The sequence below is a fragment of the Neovison vison genome, chromosome 4, assembly GCF_020171115.1.
Source record: "Neovison vison isolate M4711 chromosome 4, ASM_NN_V1, whole genome shotgun sequence".
NCBI lineage: Eukaryota > Metazoa > Chordata > Mammalia > Carnivora > Mustelidae > Neogale > Neogale vison.
In genome coordinates, this window is record NC_058094.1 from 31,579,117 (window position 1) to 31,595,949 (window position 16,833).

Sequence of the window (16,833 nt, forward strand, 5' to 3'; positions counted from 1 at the left end):
AATACCAGGGCAATGAAACATAGTCCAATTAGTTTCAAGAACAAATAGAGGAAAAACAGGAGACATACTCTAAGAAATGATGGGTGATCATGTTCCAGAACTATGAATGACATACTCCTGAGGCTGAAAAAACACAGTAAGTAAAAATTTGTCTGAATCAGGACTTATTACAGTGGCACTGCAGAACTATATAAAGAAAAAAAGGCAAACTCCAAAAACAAACTTAAAAAGAAAAGACTGCCTAGAAATGAATAAAACTAAAAAGGCAACAGAGGGACGTAAGACAATGGATTAAAACAGCTATCAGTAAACTGTCAACCTGATAATCTATATAGACAGGTCAACTAACAGGAATGAGGGTGCAGTGAAGACTTTCAGACATCGCTTGATTATCCATTCCCAGATCCTCACTGAAAACAACCGTTAAGAGGAAAAACCAGAAACCAGAAGGAAGGAACAATGAGCAAAAAGCAACAAAGGAAAGGCCTCTGGGTTTGATAAATAGAAAATCATTAGTCCCTTGGAAAAGACTCTTTCATTAGAAAGGTATATAAATATTAAATTAATTAGGAAGAAAATGACAATGTATAGCATTTTCAAGATCTATTTTTGATTCCTACTGAAAGTGATTTCCCAATTAAAAACATAATGTGTGTTTATATACATACATATATATGTATATATAAATTATTTTAATTTTAAAGCTATGTAAATACCGTGATTGATTTATACTATATTTAGGTGGTATAAAATATATTTAAGCTAGATTGCAAATATTTCAGAACAAATTCTGAGAGCACATTATGATATCAAAAGTTTTATTTTAAGAGAAATACTGAGGAAATAGATTTTTTCCTAAATATAAATATCATGCTATATAAACATTTTATATAAAAATGTTATATGAAAGTTTTATAAAACTGTCATAAGAATAGAATATAAAACTAAAATTTTATAGACTTTAGAAATAAAAATACACTTCTTACTTTCTTCTAGGATTTGGCATAAGGAATAGACTAAAAAATAGGGAGTAAAAGTCTAAACAAAGACCTGCAAGAGGATGTTTTATAACTTTTCTGGGTAATACTTGATTACTCCTGAAAGGTCATTTGTAACGTTAAGGAAAAATGTAATTTCAGGTTTCAACTACTCCCCCCATAAAATAATGGTTCTCAATTTAAATTTAATTCTGTTACAGAGAACTCAAGTTTTATTGAATTTTAAGAAAAGAATGGTAAACTCCTAAATTCAAAATGAACTACACTTTTACAATGCTTCACGATTGTATTATTACACGTGTGAATAACATCATATGCCTCATGCCTATAATCTTGTGCCTGTATAAACACTAATGAATACATTAAATTACATGACCCATTATTTTAGTGTTTGAACTTATTTTCTCAATTTCTCAATCATGCAGAGCAGGTTACAAGCACACTCAATTAAACTTATAATATACTTTAATATTCTTTTGATGGTAAAAATAATTCTACCCTAAATATCTGATTCCCAACCTTTTAAAAAAACACTTAGAATCTCAAAATTATCAATTATATAATATATAGAAATAAAGTGTAAACTAAATTTTTGATAATTTCTTCAATTTTAAGGATACATGGAAAATAAAATCAAGACTGGAAGGTTTCATGACACAAATGCAGAGACTGTTTAAAATTGCTATTTGCTTAATACGGTTGTAACATTAGAAAACACAAAACAACATAAAAATAAAGCCAGTTAAATAACTGTTTATAACTTCATTAACATTATGTAAATAAACAATATTATTTATAATCAAATAAGCATTACACCACAGACTAAAGTGAATTTCTCACTTCAGTTTTCCATAGTAACCAGAAATGTAAAAAGCTGACTGCCAGAGAGATGTGAACGTCATTTGGAAAACAGAAAGAAGTTCCATTTCAAAGCTAAACAAACTTAGCCATAAATCAGTGCAAATAATCATGATGTGAAAGGTTATTCTGGAAGATAAATGTCAATTTATCTTTTCAGTATTCTATCTGCCATTTTCATTATACTTAACACTGCTGGGAATGTAATGAAGATCACATTTATAAGAGAGTAAATATTTTCCTAAAAGCTTAATCTAATAAAAGTTATTACAACACAGGAATTTTGACTCCCCATAAATTACCATCTGCAACAAATTAAACTTGCTGGGTAACTGTCTTTGTATCACACTTAACAAAATTTCTCTTTAAGGAAAAATAAAACCTAAAGTACAATTAAGAACACAAATATTAATAAAACAGTTACTGAAAGGCAAGTATTTTTGAAATAAGGCAATTAACAATCTTTGTCTTATTTATTATAGTAGAAACAAAGAATGTCTTACGTAATACTCTTGCAAAGACAGTAACTTACTGTATACTCAACAGTTCCTTTAGGTTTCTGAAAGGACATTCGTCTCCCATCTTTCTTGTCTAAGGTCTTCTTTTGGCCAGTGTCTGAAAGAAAATGAGGTAAAACTATTAAATTTGTTTTCCTTCCAAAGCAATGTCAAGGACTGTTAATTAGAGCTCACTGGGCAATTATCTAGTAGACTTACTACTACTACAGCTTGCTTCCTAGGATTCTCTGCTCTAAAATGCAACCAACTGCTGAAAAAGGAAACGTACCTTCTTGCTTGCTTGCTTGCTTGCTTGCTTGAAGAACTGACCAGTATGAGAAACTATAATAACTGCAAGTCAATTCAAAACATGAACAACTATCGTGAAAGGATTATTAAGTGTTATTAAAAACTGAATTGTGGATCATTTCTTTCAACCTATCTAACTTGATTACAATTAACTATATATTTGAAGATATTATTATTATTATTATTATTATAAACCAAACCAAGTCTATAAAATGTAACATTAGTCCTCACGGGAAAAAAATAACTCCACTTCTACAATCATACTTAAAGATGAAGTCTTCTCTATGGAATTATTTAAAATTATTAAATTCCTTATTTATATACCATAAAGGAAATTAAGATATGCTTTTGTATATAAATAAACTTTAGCGCATTTCATTTCAGATAACACAGGCTTTTCTATATGGATCGTGTGTCCAGGATAGTCTGGACTATCGTGTGTCCAGGATAGTCTACTAAATATTTTTTACTTGCCTATCAAGGCATTTCACTTGAACATGTCATTATCACCAAGATTATGGTACCTGTTGCACTTTAAATTTCGCATTTAAAAAATCTCATCTATACTTCATGCAATAACCATTACACTGAATTGATAAATATCACCCCTATCTAAATAACATGAAATGATTAAAATCAATCTCTAAAAAACAAAACCCAAAACTGAATAAAATAGTTTGGTAAACCGTTCTAACAAAGCATTAATAATAGAACTAATAAGTCTGAATATCAAAAAAGTTAGTTAGTTTCACAGTACTTAAAAAAGCTCTCCTAAAACCTTCCTGATCACCTAAGGTAACCCAAGTCTCTGTTATTGATCACATAGCATTTGTATGTCTCCTTCTATAGCATCTGACTCCGTTTTAAGTTTCTATCTCTTTTTAATCCCTTCGGCTAAATGGTAACCTACAAAATACTGTGCTTGCTTTGTTCCACAATGCCTCCTCAGTGCCTAACAGCCTACCATGGCAAGCATCCAGTTTGAATGAACTAATGTTCTGAAGCAACAACTTAAATTGTACCTAGAACTATCACAATTTTCATAAACCATCATTAATTTTCCATAAAAAAACCAGACAAAGAATTATGGCTCAACCATTATGTCCCTGGGGGCAACTGCCATTACGCCCCATTCCCCACTTTTATTTCCTAAATATTCACAGAATTCTTAAAACCTGAGAGTGGAAAAAATGTAAAAACTCAGAAAAATTGGCAAAACATATAACCAGACAATTCAAAGAGAATATAAAAATGGCCCTTAAACATACAAAAATATTTTCAATCTAACTGGTAACTAGAGAAATGCAAATGTAACTTCACTGAGATACCATTCCTCACCTGTCAGATTGGTAAAAATTCAAAAGCCTGACTACATATTGTTTGGCTGTAGAAAAAATAGCATTTTTCTATATTTATGGTAGGAATGCAAAATGATAGAACACTTATGGAAATGAGTATTATTTTTGCTTGTAATCTTTTTCCTCCATTGAACAGCATATATTTTAATTTGATTTTATGATAAAACATTAAATTATTTTAAATCTAAAACAATTTTGAAAGTTTTAAATAGTAATTTCTGTTCTTTCATAAACAGCAGAGGGAGCTAAAAACACTATCCTCATTTTGCTGTTTAAACTTAAGCAATGCAGAGATAATTACAGATTACTTTTTTTTTCTAATTACAGATTACTTTTAACTAATAATACATATCCATCCTTAATTGATTTTAGGAATAACCATTAGTGTACATTTACTTTGCCTAACTGAAGTTTTTCAATTTGTGTTTTATAATATCCCAAGAGTGCATTAAATATTTAATCACAATGAAGTTTGCAATTGCTCTCATTTTCGAGAGTTCACCATGGAATGTAGTTCAGAGCATGAAAACCAATGTACCAGATTTCTATAGTTTAAACTTTAAAATAAATTCAAAGTATCCACCTTAATAATTTACAATTATATATTACTTTTTTTATTACAAAAACAACTGTAAAGGTTAATAGCCAATATTAAAACGTTTATTCATAAATAAAACTACCAGAGCACAATGAAACAAACTGATCATTCTATCAGTATGAAAATCACATTATTTGAGACTTTCTGAAAATAATATCAGTTGCCTCCAAGCCCAGTCTCTTATTGGGTAATTTTAATACTTTTTTAAAAAGATATTATTTATTTGTTTGACAGACAGATCACAAGTAGGCAGAGAGGCAGACAGAGAGAGAGAGAGAGAGGAGGAAGCAGGCCCCCTGCCGAGCGAGAGTCCAATATGGGGCTCTATCCCAGGGCCCTGGAACCATGACCTGAGCCGAAGGTCTTTAACCTACTGAGCTTTAACCCACTGAACCACCCAGGTGCCCCCATAGTACCTTTTTAAAAGACAGTTGCCAGCATAAAAGAATCTAGACAGTGAGTATGGAGAGGAGAGGACTTTTTCTTCTTCCCCACAAAAATTATTACAAGAAATACATACATATTTGTGATTTAACAATCAAAATAATAAACATTTATCAAGTGCTCAGTATATGCCAGCCATTGTTCTAAGCACTTTACATTTATTACTTTATCTGATTCTTCAACTCTATAAAGTAGCTATCATTATTATCCTCATTTGACAACTTAAACTGAAGCACATTGGTGGTCATTGCAATTGGGAAAATGTTACTGGCATTTACTGGGTACAGGCCATGCATGCTGTTAAACATTGTGTGCTAAACAATGTACACCACATTCCTCTCACAACAAAGAAAACTCTGTCCCAGAATGTCAATACTGTTAAGGTTGAGAAGCCTTTCTATGTACCCTGCACCTTATATTATTATGTGTGGGATATAACAGGTGTTCCATAAATTTCTCATAGGAAAATGAATATATAAAACTTCCCCTGAGCCTGGGTGGCTCAGTTGGTTAAGTCACTACCTTCATCTGAGGTTGTGATTCCAGAATTCCAGGACTGAGTGCCACATCAGGCCCCCAGCTCTGCGGGGAGTCCCCTTCTTTCTCTGACCTTCTCCCCTCTTGTGCTCTCTCTCAAATAAATACATAAGATCTTTAAACAAACAAACAAACAAACAAACTTTCCCCAAGATACAATTATCTCAATATACTGAAAAAAGCAAGGGACTTGGATTTTACACTATCATTGCCAGATGCAGATACTTAACATGGAATCTAGAACAATAAACTCCCATTCTAAGATGAATCCTACAAAATTCTATATTCTGTGTTTTCATAATTTGGTCCAAGATATTTCTCCTTTTGCTATTTAGAGAATATTACTTAATTTGACAACATAATAACAGTTTCTAAAATTTATTTTTTGGTTAGTGATTTTTAGAGTAATTGCACCATGGTGAAAGAAAATACAGAAGTTCAAAGCTTCGAGATTTGTTGAAATTTGCTTTATAATCATATGTAAATTAGTAAATACTCCATAGGTACTTGGTAAGAATGTGTCTTCTCTACTGTAGGGTAATGCCAGTGTGTGTGTGTATCACACATACATTTCATCTATCTCCATATCAAAAAGGTCAAGTTTGACAACTGTGTTCTCAAATTTTCTATATTCATATTGATTTTGCAAGCTTATTCTGTAAATTACTAATACAGGTTGTTAAAATCTCCCACTAGAATTATGGGCTCTATATGGTCCCTTATAAATTTTTCTCCTTTGTTTTCTGTATTGTGAGGCCATGACACTAGGTTCAAATAAATTAGGAATTGTTTTGTCTTCCTGGTAAATTGAACCTTTCCTCAGAATACTTTTTGCCTTAAAGTTTGCCTAGTCTGATATTATACCAGTTATTCTCCCATCAGTGTTTACTTTTTCTTTAGAGTTTCAACCCTTCTTTATCCTTACATTTTATTTTTTTTAAGAGTTTAAGTAATCTTTAGGCCCACCATGGGACCTGAACTCACAACCCTGAGATCAAGAGTTGCATTCTCTACTAAGCCCTATCTTTATACTTTAGATATGACCCCTAAAGTAGGACCTTATTGTCTATTTGTTCTGTTTTCTATTTGTCTGCCAGTTCTGTTACTCTCCTTTCTTTCCTTCTTTTGGATTACTACTTACTTTGCTTTCCTCCCATTAATTTAAAGTTATGCATTCTGTAATAATTCTGTTAGTGATCAACCCAGAGGTTACAGCCTGAAATACTGACTTATCAGTCTAATATTAAAGAGTACTTCTAGCCTCTTCCTGGACAACGTAAGGGCATTAAAATCCCTTATGTCCCTGCCAAGACTTAAATGCGATTATTATTAGGTACTTTAATTATATACATGTATATTAAAAAAATACTAGAAATCATTACTTTTCTAGACTGTCAACATTCACTTAGTTTTACCCTCATATTTACCACTTTTATTGCAACTCTGAGTACTTTTACAGAGGACAGAATTCTAGATTGGCAGATTATTTCCCCCTGCTTTTTAATTTCTACTGTTTCTGTTAGGAAATCAACTATCAGTTCTACTGCGATATCATTAACTGTTTGTTCTGATTGCTCTTAAGATTTTTTTTAAAAGTTTTTTTTTTTTTTTAATTTGATAGATACACAGAAAGAGCACAAGGAGGCAGAATGGCAGGCAGAGGGAGAGAGAGAAGCAGGCTCTCCACTGAGCAGGGAGCCCAATGTGGGGCTTGATCCCAGGACCCTGGGATCATGGCCTGAGCCAAAGGCAGCCACCCAACAGACTGAGCCACCCACTGAACCATCTTTTTAAGATTTTTCAGCTTTGGTGGGATTAGTATTGATTCCAGTAGAGGTTTGCAGGGATGTTTACATCTATGAATTAAAGTATTTCATCAGTTTAGAAGTTTTCAATCTCTGATTAAATAATGCTTCTGCCCTATTCTCTCTCCTCTCCTTTAGGGACTCAAATATACATACATTAAAACTTCCCATTGCATTTTTACTGAGCATAACCTTCTCCCATATTTTCTATTCTTTTGTCCCTCTCCCCCCTTTTTTTTTCCTTAAAGATTTTATTTATTTATTTGACATGGAGAAAGAGATGGCAAGTAGGCAGAGAGGCAGGCAAAAGGAGAGGGGAAAGCAGGCTCCCTGCTGAGCAGAGCCTGATATGGGGCTCTATCCCAGGACACTGAGATCATGACCTGAGCCCAAGGAAGAGGCTTAACCCACTGAGCCTCCCAGGCGACCCCTCTGTCTATTTTGAGTATTTTCTTCTGACCTATCTTTCAATTCACTAATTCTCTCCTATGGTGTTGGCTAATTTGCTGTTAAATTCATCCACAAAGGTTCTAACTTGGATTATATTTTTCAGTTCCAGAATATCCATTTTTCTTTTTTATAATTCATTTCTTTCTACAAAATTCTCAACATGGCTATTTTAAATCACAACTACAATATCCAGATACACTGTTGTTTCTGAGGTCTCATTATGTGCCTAATTATATTTTGTGTGCTGCATACTGTATTTGCAAAACTGTCTACTGACAGAATTTGACACACAAAAAGCTGTATTTCTCCAGAAAATATTGTTTCCTTCTGTTAAACAGCTAAGGACACTAGCAGTACCAGATCTTGTTAATGAAGATACAGGAATGATAATCTGAAACTAAGCCAATATCTTAAGAGAATCTACCTACGTTTCTCTATACCCTCAGATACAATGTTTTAGGGTCCTAAGTGAGAGTTCACCACCTCGCTTGTAGTGGGTCTTACATTCTATCTCTTATCCTTTATATCTGTATGTTGTTAAAAGCACCTTTTAATCTCTCAGTTGCTATTTCTGGAATCAACACATTACCCAGGGAAAAAGCAATCCCAAATTAGAACTGCTCTTCGTTGGCCTCTGTCCTCACTTAGATCCTAGTCTAGTTATATCAGTTTCCTTTCTGACACCTTCAGTAAAATTTATTTTGCTTTGGCCCAGCTCTTCAGATTGTTCTCGGCAGGAGAGTCTGAATTACCCAGCTTGCTACTACCGGGCTCAGAAGTCCCAAAAGATTTTTAAGCAGTGATCTGAACAAGTAGTATAGGAACTTTAAATTAAAGTCACTTTGGTAGTAGAATGGAAAAGGCAAACTGGAGGAAGAAAACAAGCCTATAAACCAACAATGAAAATAGTATGAGATCCAGTTTTAAAATACTGAAGTCCACTACTATAACTGAATATTCTCATTTGGGTAGTAGCTACTGATAAAAAATGTGAGAATTTAAAAAATATTGAGGTGGGAGTCAATATTTTCACACAATAATAAAGAATAAAACTTCAAAAGCATCTTCTAAACTACAATAGATATTCTGATTACAGCTTTTATAATTAACTGATTCCCTCTATAGTGAGGTAGGACAGGAAAAAAAAATGCCTGTATTTTCAAATTTTCACTTCTGATGACTCTATATCCACAATCAAAACAGAAATAAATTTTAAAAATCCCTTGAGTTCTCTTCAACTTTGTACACATGCTCTTCTAGATATCACACTATCTTTCTGCTTCTTTTCATAGTTGAACGCTTGGAAATGAGTCTACTTTTCACTGTCTTTACTCCATCACCACCTACTGATTCCACAATGCACTATAATGGCTTTTCTCCTCCTAGGTTCACTAAACCTGCCTTGGTAAAAGAGAGCAAACTAAGTGGCAAATATGATGGGCCTGTTCAATTTTATTTTATCTGATCTTTGTGAATCAGTCAACTAATTCCTTCTCAGTACTCATCTGCCCCTTTATTTGGTAATATCTCATACTGTTCTTGGTGTCCCACTCATTAGTTTTTCCCCTATAGTGCCCCTTTCTCTACCCAAAGATTTTTTCAGTGGTCCTCTCCTAAGTAAAAAGCTCCATTACATAAAGTGCTATATAGAGAGAGCCTTGCTACTTAAAGTTGTTTGTTAGGGACCAACAGCATTAGCATCACCTGGGTGCTTCCAGTGAATGCAGCTTCTAGTAAATGTAGAATCTCAGGCTTCACTTCAGAACTACTGATACAACTAATAAGCATGTGCAATAAATCTGAGAAGCACTGTTTATAGAGCCTTTGAAAGGATCGAATTTGCAGACTGAATAACTGACAGAAGAATGGGCTTCCCTACTGGTGACAGCAATTTTCAAATCTCTGTGTAATCTAATTGTTTTCTAAAATAGTCATTGTGATAGACTACATTGTTACGGAGTATGCTATATTCCTTCCTGGGGAGGAATATAAAATACACTGCATCGCACTGATGTCTGACGTGGCCATGAGACATGCTTTGCTCAATGAAACATGAACAGAAGTGATGAGTAGTCCAGGTAAACTGTTAAGACCCACATTATAATTCTTAACTCTCTTTTTCCTCTACCTCAAGACCAGGGCTGTTTCATACAGAGGCTGCTCCATCAACATGGATCCTAGAGGAAAGATGTACTTCCTAAGAGTATTACACATACACACAAGTACACATAAATCTGATTATTCCCTTTCTACTCCTGATTAAATAATAGAGTGTGGAAAATAAAAGAATTCATGCATAAAAAGCAAATCACCTGCCAGGGAGAAAAAAGCAGTCTAGCTTGTTTAACACTTCTTTATGGAAACATTATTCAATTCTGGAAGACTGAAGTTGTGTTAACTATATCAAAATAAAAATTCCAAGAGTGAGGAGGGCTTGATAAAAGGACTAATGGAAAGTACTGAACAATGGTATAAAAACGTAGCTGAAAAACTAATTGTGAATGTTAAAAATATGAAAAAATATAAAAATAATGAGTCAGTATCAGGAGATGGTGAGAAAAAATATAGGAGACGCTAATGCCATCTGAAACAGGAATTAATAATACCAAGGTCTTAGAATTTTCTCAAAATCTACTTAACTTTAGACACACCATTTAGAAAATACTTTCTTAGGGCAAAAAATACATCTTTCAGTTACCCCTTCCTTCAAGCCTTCCATACATCATTCTATCTGTATATATACATAGACCTGGACAAAAATGCTTATCCTAATATTAATTATGTCTCTGGATGTCTAGATTGGAGGTGGCTTTTAAACTTTAATCTTTGCAATATAGGACTTCTTCATAGTTAGCATACATGAATTTTACAAAAAAAATGTCTTCAAAAGACTGGAAGCATATAAGATTCTATCTTCAACATTTCTCTTTCAAGCATATATATGTGTCTTCTTTTCAGGAACTTTTCATTGTCACCTCACTTTTCCTAAGGTCTTTATCATACTGAGAGACTGCCATACAACTTAAAAATACATCTCTTTTCAGAAACTGAATTTCAAAATATTTGCTGCATGTCCAAAGGGCTTGTGAAGAAAAGACAAAAACAAAAAATAAACAAAAACCCATTGTGCCTTAGTAATTTGAGACAAAGTTTTGAGGAAAATAGTTTTGTTTTTTTTTTTTTTAACTCTACCTACACATTAGTCACCTGATAAACTTAAACTTAGTTGAGGTGAGGTCCTAAACTTAAGAGATTTTGGTTTATGATCTAATCTTTGATTACTGTCAGAGCATAGAGATCTCATGCTAAAAGTGGGGACTTACCATCAGAATTTTTTAAAAAATCTACCCAGGAAATTCTAATGTGCAGCCAGTGTTGAGACCCATTGCTCTAAAAGAGTGCTTTCCAGTGACTTTCTGCAGTGATAGAAATAGTTTATATCTGTGTTATCCAATATAGTATCCACTAGCCTTAAGGCTTCTGAGTGCCTGCAGAAGGCAAGTAAGGCTGAAAACTAAATACTTAATTAAAATTTTATTTCTGTAGAAAATTCTATTGAGTAGCACTGCTCTGGAAATCTAAAATCTAGATTTTATGTATGATCTAAAATCTGTAGTTTACAATCTAGCACCTACCCCTCAGTTAAGATACACCATCTGATTAACTATGTATCTGTATTAATTGCTTTGACCCTGTCAGAACTGCTTTTATTAACTTGCACTTTGTTGTTATACCACTGAACCACACTAAAGGATGGTGTAAAAAAGTAGCTTTTTGAAATTAGAGGCTATATTTAATATAAAGATGGTAAGGATACTTTTTGCTATATTGCAGTTCCATGAGAATTTCTTCTCATTATTCTATCAACAATAGTGATATTCCTGCAATGAATGGAATTTTCAGCAATGATGGAAATGTTCTATATTTGTGTTATCCGTTATAGCAGCCACTAGGCAAATGTGGCTATTAAGCACTTGAAATGTAAATAGTAAGGAACTGTGTTAAGGAATCTGGATTCTGGACTCTATTTCTGAATCATCCAATATGATAGCAGTAAGGCCCACATGTGGCTACTTTAGTGTAAGTAAAATTAAAAATTTAGTTTGTGTTTTTCCTGCCTGTCTAAGCAATATATTTATCTTAGGGACACTAATTTATGTCTGGTTACATTTCCCTTTTTTCACTGACTGCTAGAAAACAAAGGCAAATTTTGGACATTTCTCTAACACAAGAATTTGACCTTAAAGCATGCCCCTTTTTTGTTCAAGAAAATTTATCAAGAGTCTCATACTTTAAGTTTGTTGGTGACCACAAAGAGAGCCTTTATAAACAAAAAACTATTGTAGTTACTTTATTTTTTTATTTTTTATTTTTTTTAAGATTTTATTTATTTATTTGACAGAGAGAAATCACAAGTAGGTGGAGAGGCAGGCAGAGAGAGAGAGGGAAGCAGGCTCCCTGCCGAGCAGAGAGCCCGACACGGGACTTGATCCCAGAACCCTGAGATCATGACCTGAGCCGAAGGCAGTGGCTTAACCCACTGAGCCACCCAGGCGCCCCTGTAGTTACTTTATTTTTTAATTTTTCACTTATTAAAGTACAAATATAAAAACCTAGCTTTCCCTTAAGCCTTCAACTATAAAGTGCATTTTATTTATATATCTAGTAACCGCTAATACACTTCCCAAGGTACTTCTGATAGTTGATTAACTCAAACAGAAAACAAACTAAATATCCTTAAATAATCCTATTCATAAACCTGGGTAATTAAATTTTCTCACATACATTAAACTGCATTTATAAATTTACTATATTCTATTTTAAACACTTAAATTGCCTCTAGCAAGTAAACCTTTCTAAGAATGTAACTGTAGGTAAATACATTAGAATAAAGTTTTAAATATAATTAAGTTCTAAATATTCTCAGTTTCTAAATTTATCCTACTAAATACTTGCACCTTTCAATTTCAAAAACAATTACACAAATACTCATTTTAAATTGTATTTACAAGACCAATTTGTACGTACTCTAATAGGCCTAATTTTCTGAAACACAATTTTTTTTTGAGAGAGAGAGAAAGAATCTTAAGCAGACTCTGTACTGAGCCTGACGCCTGACATGGGGCGTGATCGCACCACACCGAGATCATGACCTGATCCGAAATCAAGTGGGAAGGACATTTAACCAACTGAGCAACACAGGTGCCCCTGAAACAGTATTTTAAAGACCAAATACACTGATTATTCCTAAACTTAATTAAAAAATATTAATACTAAGCATTTAATAAATGAAATATATTACTTGTACTTACTCCTAACCCTACCATGGAAAAAAGACCTATTAAGGACAGTAGTGATTCTCAATGTGTGGTCCTTAGACCAGCAGCACCAGTATTACTTGGTAAATTGTAAGAAATGCAAATTATGGGGGCACCTGGGTGGCTCAGTCATTAAGCTCTGCCTTCAGCTCGGGTCTTGATCCCAGAGTTCTGCTGGGATCGAGCCCTACATCAGGCTCCCTGCTCAGCGCGAAGCCTGCTTCTCCCTCTTCCTCTCCCCTTGCTTGCATTCCCTCTCTCTGTCAAATAAATAAATAAAATCTTTTAAAAAAATGCAAATTATGGGAAGTACCAAATCAGAGTTTCTTGGGAAGCAGCCCCTCATTTTTGTTTTAACTAGATTTTCAGGTGATTCTGACACAATTCCGAGAATCATTGTTTTACTGTAGTGTCAAATATTCAGAGACACTTTTGTCCAAAAGCACAGATAATACTGGGGCACCTGGGTGGCTCAGTGGGTTAAAGCCTCTGACTTCGGCTCAGGTCATGATCCCAGGGTCGTGGGATCCTGCTCTCTGCTCAGGGGGGAGCCTGCTTCCCCCTCTCTCTCTGCCTGCCCCTCTCTCTGCCTACTTGTGATCTCTGTCAAATAAATAAAATCTTTAAAAAACAAAACAAAAAACAACAAAAAACTCCCACAGTTAATACAAATTTCATCCTGTGAGATGAGCAGCAATTCTAAAACAGGGAAATCTACCTCATGTTTAAGGAAAAAATATGAGCTCAAACTTACCATCTGTTACCATGAGAGCAGACTGAGATTATTTATCAAGGTGAAGTTCTTCTCCCTCATCTACCCCTCCCTCCACCTTAAGCAATGACACTAAGACTGCAGACATCTAAGGTCACTCTCCTCCACTGACCAACACTCTGAGTTTTGGGGTTTTTTTAATAGTTACTGCAACAATTGGTCCTCCAAATCTTTTAGAGCCACTTGGTCTTTCATGGGTTCAAAATAAACTGTTACCATAGCTTCAATGACAACCTATCCTATCCTTTATCTGATTTAACTTGTTTTAATTTAACATCATTTAATTTAGCATCATTTAATTTAACAACATTTAATTTAACATCATACATGACAGAGCTCTGCATTCTTCTCACATCTAAGAGTGATGGCCCTAACATGGCCATCACTCTTAGAAATATGAAGATAACACTCAAATGGATTTTACATCCCTTATTTCTTTGTCTGGCTCAGTTCCTTCATCAGAAAAATGGGATAACAGTATCTATCTTATAGAGTTGTTACTAGGATTAATTATTTGATAGTACCTGCCCAATGTTTCTGGCAACTATTATTTTTGTTGCTGTTTCCTCCTGAAAGCTAGTGTTTTAACCACTAAAACTAAATGAATATAAATTTTAAATAGGACTGAGTGAGATGTGTTTAAAGTATGCTGTCACCAAGCAAGAAAACGGAGATGACATAGTAGGGCAGTTTATGATAACTAATCACAGTAAGTTGAGACTTAAACTTGATAAATCTACTTACTTACACGGATTTTTTACTGTATGACCCAGTAAAGTGAGTACTTTAAAGGCCAGGTGAAACAAGTCAGAGAAAGACATATATCTATGATTTCACTCATGTGGAATTTAAGAAACAAAACAGATGAGAAACAAACAAAACAGATGGGAAAAGTAAGAGAAAATCAGGGAGGGAGACAAATCCTAAGAGACTCTTAACTGTAGGAAACAAACTGGGGTAGCTAGAAGGGAGATGGGTTGGGGGGATGGGGCAATTGGGTGATGGGCATTAAGGAGGGCACTTGATGTAATGAGCACTGGGTGTAACGTGACTGATAAATCATTAAACTCTATGTTAACACTGTATGTTAACTAATTGATTTTAAATTTAAAAAAAAATGAAAAAGCAAAACAAAACAAAACAAAACATTGCGTAGCACAGGCTTATGGTTATGCTCCCAAACAAGAATATACTCAAGGTCCAAAAATTTTTCTTGAATCAAGCCCTAATTCACTCTAGGCAGAAATAAGAATTGCAGCATAAGATGTTTTCTTTGTAATTGTTATTAACTAAAGCAAATGGTGTGATAAACTCCTTAATGTGTCTAAGTTCCATTTATGGTTTTTTTTCCGGGCAACTATATAATGATGGAGTCAGAAAACACTAAAAGCTAGAAGAGCAAAAGCAGCCACCTAGGAAAGGAGTAAAGGTATCAGTAACACTAACAGTATAGCAAGTGGTTTGTTATAGAAAGAGTGAAATCAAAAACATTTGACCAGAATTTTATCTAATTCATCCTTAATATATCAACAGTAAAGGTATTTATCAACATCATTACTGAACCCAAAACGGGGCAAGATCACTACAACGGGGTCCTGGAGTACAGCCAATTTACAAGTGTGGATGTGTCTGTACAAGAAATACTGCGATAGTACACAGGACATTTTAAAGAATTGAAGGCAGGGGTGAGTGACGACAGGAATCTTAAGCAGCTGTTACAAAAATCTGAAATAAAGGTAGTCAAAAGCAGAAAGGGCTAAAGAAATCTTTCAAACAGACTAATACTCATACCAAAAGACAGAAATACCCATAAATAAATAAATAAATAAATAAATAAATAGAAAAAGAAAAATCCTATAGCCAAATCCATTGGGTAGGTAGCTGCAAAAAAAAAAAAGAGTTCTCATTTAAGCAAAGACTAACTAGAAATAAAGCACCACCTATTTTTCACTTGTATATATACAAGTTGCCTCTCAAAGGAGTCAATCTAGGAAGCTATACTTATTCTAAAAATGGTGATCAAATTATTGCTGGAGCACTTACTTCTTGAACTGCCTTTAGAACTCTGGAGGCATAACTTCATAGACCCACAATGTTTTTAAACCCAAATGCTATTTTCTAGATCTACCACCCATCATTTTCACTTGTTGTGTTCTAAATGAAAAAGAGCTTCAAAATTGAGAACCTCTGGGATCATCTAATCAGTCTCATTTATAAACAAGGAAATATAGGACCAAAGAAGTTAAGTAAATGCACAAATTCTTCTAGCAAGTTAATGACAGGATGTACCTGCCCACCTGAGTGTGGTCATAACTGGGACATCACAAGGCCTAACTTGTGTCAGAGATTTGGGAGCACCATAAATATTAAGCAGTGTGCCATGAGTTGATGAGGCAGCCTCAACAGAAGAGGAATTTTAAAACTGCGACTATGAAGGAGAGCGTCAGATATAGCAGTCTGCTCAATAAACATCTTTGAATAAATGAATCTAATGTTTATGTTTGTGCTCATTAAAATACTGATCATATTCCTTCCTGGTTAAGTTACACCACGTATCTCTGAATCCTCCATCTACCTGTTCATATGCTTTGTTTTGTTTTGAATTTATTTGAGAGAGATCACAAGCAGGCAGAGGGGCAGGCAGAGAGGGAGAAGCAGGCTCCCCTGCTGAGCAAAGTCTCAGATCTAGAGGTTGGTCACCTACCATTTGTTTTCAATCAGACAACTAAAGACTCATTTTAAAAATCCCTTATTCACACACTTAAAAGGTTCCATCCTCATCCTTGGTCCCTCCTTTAGGAGAATTCTGCATCTGGTTAACACTTCCAAGGAGAAATATAGTATCCTCCCACTTTTTCATCTTTTAATTCCATAAACAGGAATACTAAA

At 34.2% G+C, this 16,833-nt stretch overlaps 1 protein-coding gene across 9 annotated transcripts in view; it reads right to left on the bottom strand.

Moving 5' to 3' along the window:
* The window catches only part of OXR1 (oxidation resistance 1), a 447,011-nt gene that overhangs the window by 57,701 nt on the left and 372,477 nt on the right, over positions 1 to 16,833 (bottom strand). For all 9 annotated transcript variants that reach the window (XM_044245095.1, XM_044245096.1, XM_044245094.1 and 6 more), the window contains one exon: positions 2,389 to 2,471. In XM_044245095.1, coding sequence (XP_044101030.1) covers positions 2,389 to 2,471 — 83 coding nt within the window. The remainder of the gene's footprint in view (positions 1 to 2,388; positions 2,472 to 16,833) is intronic.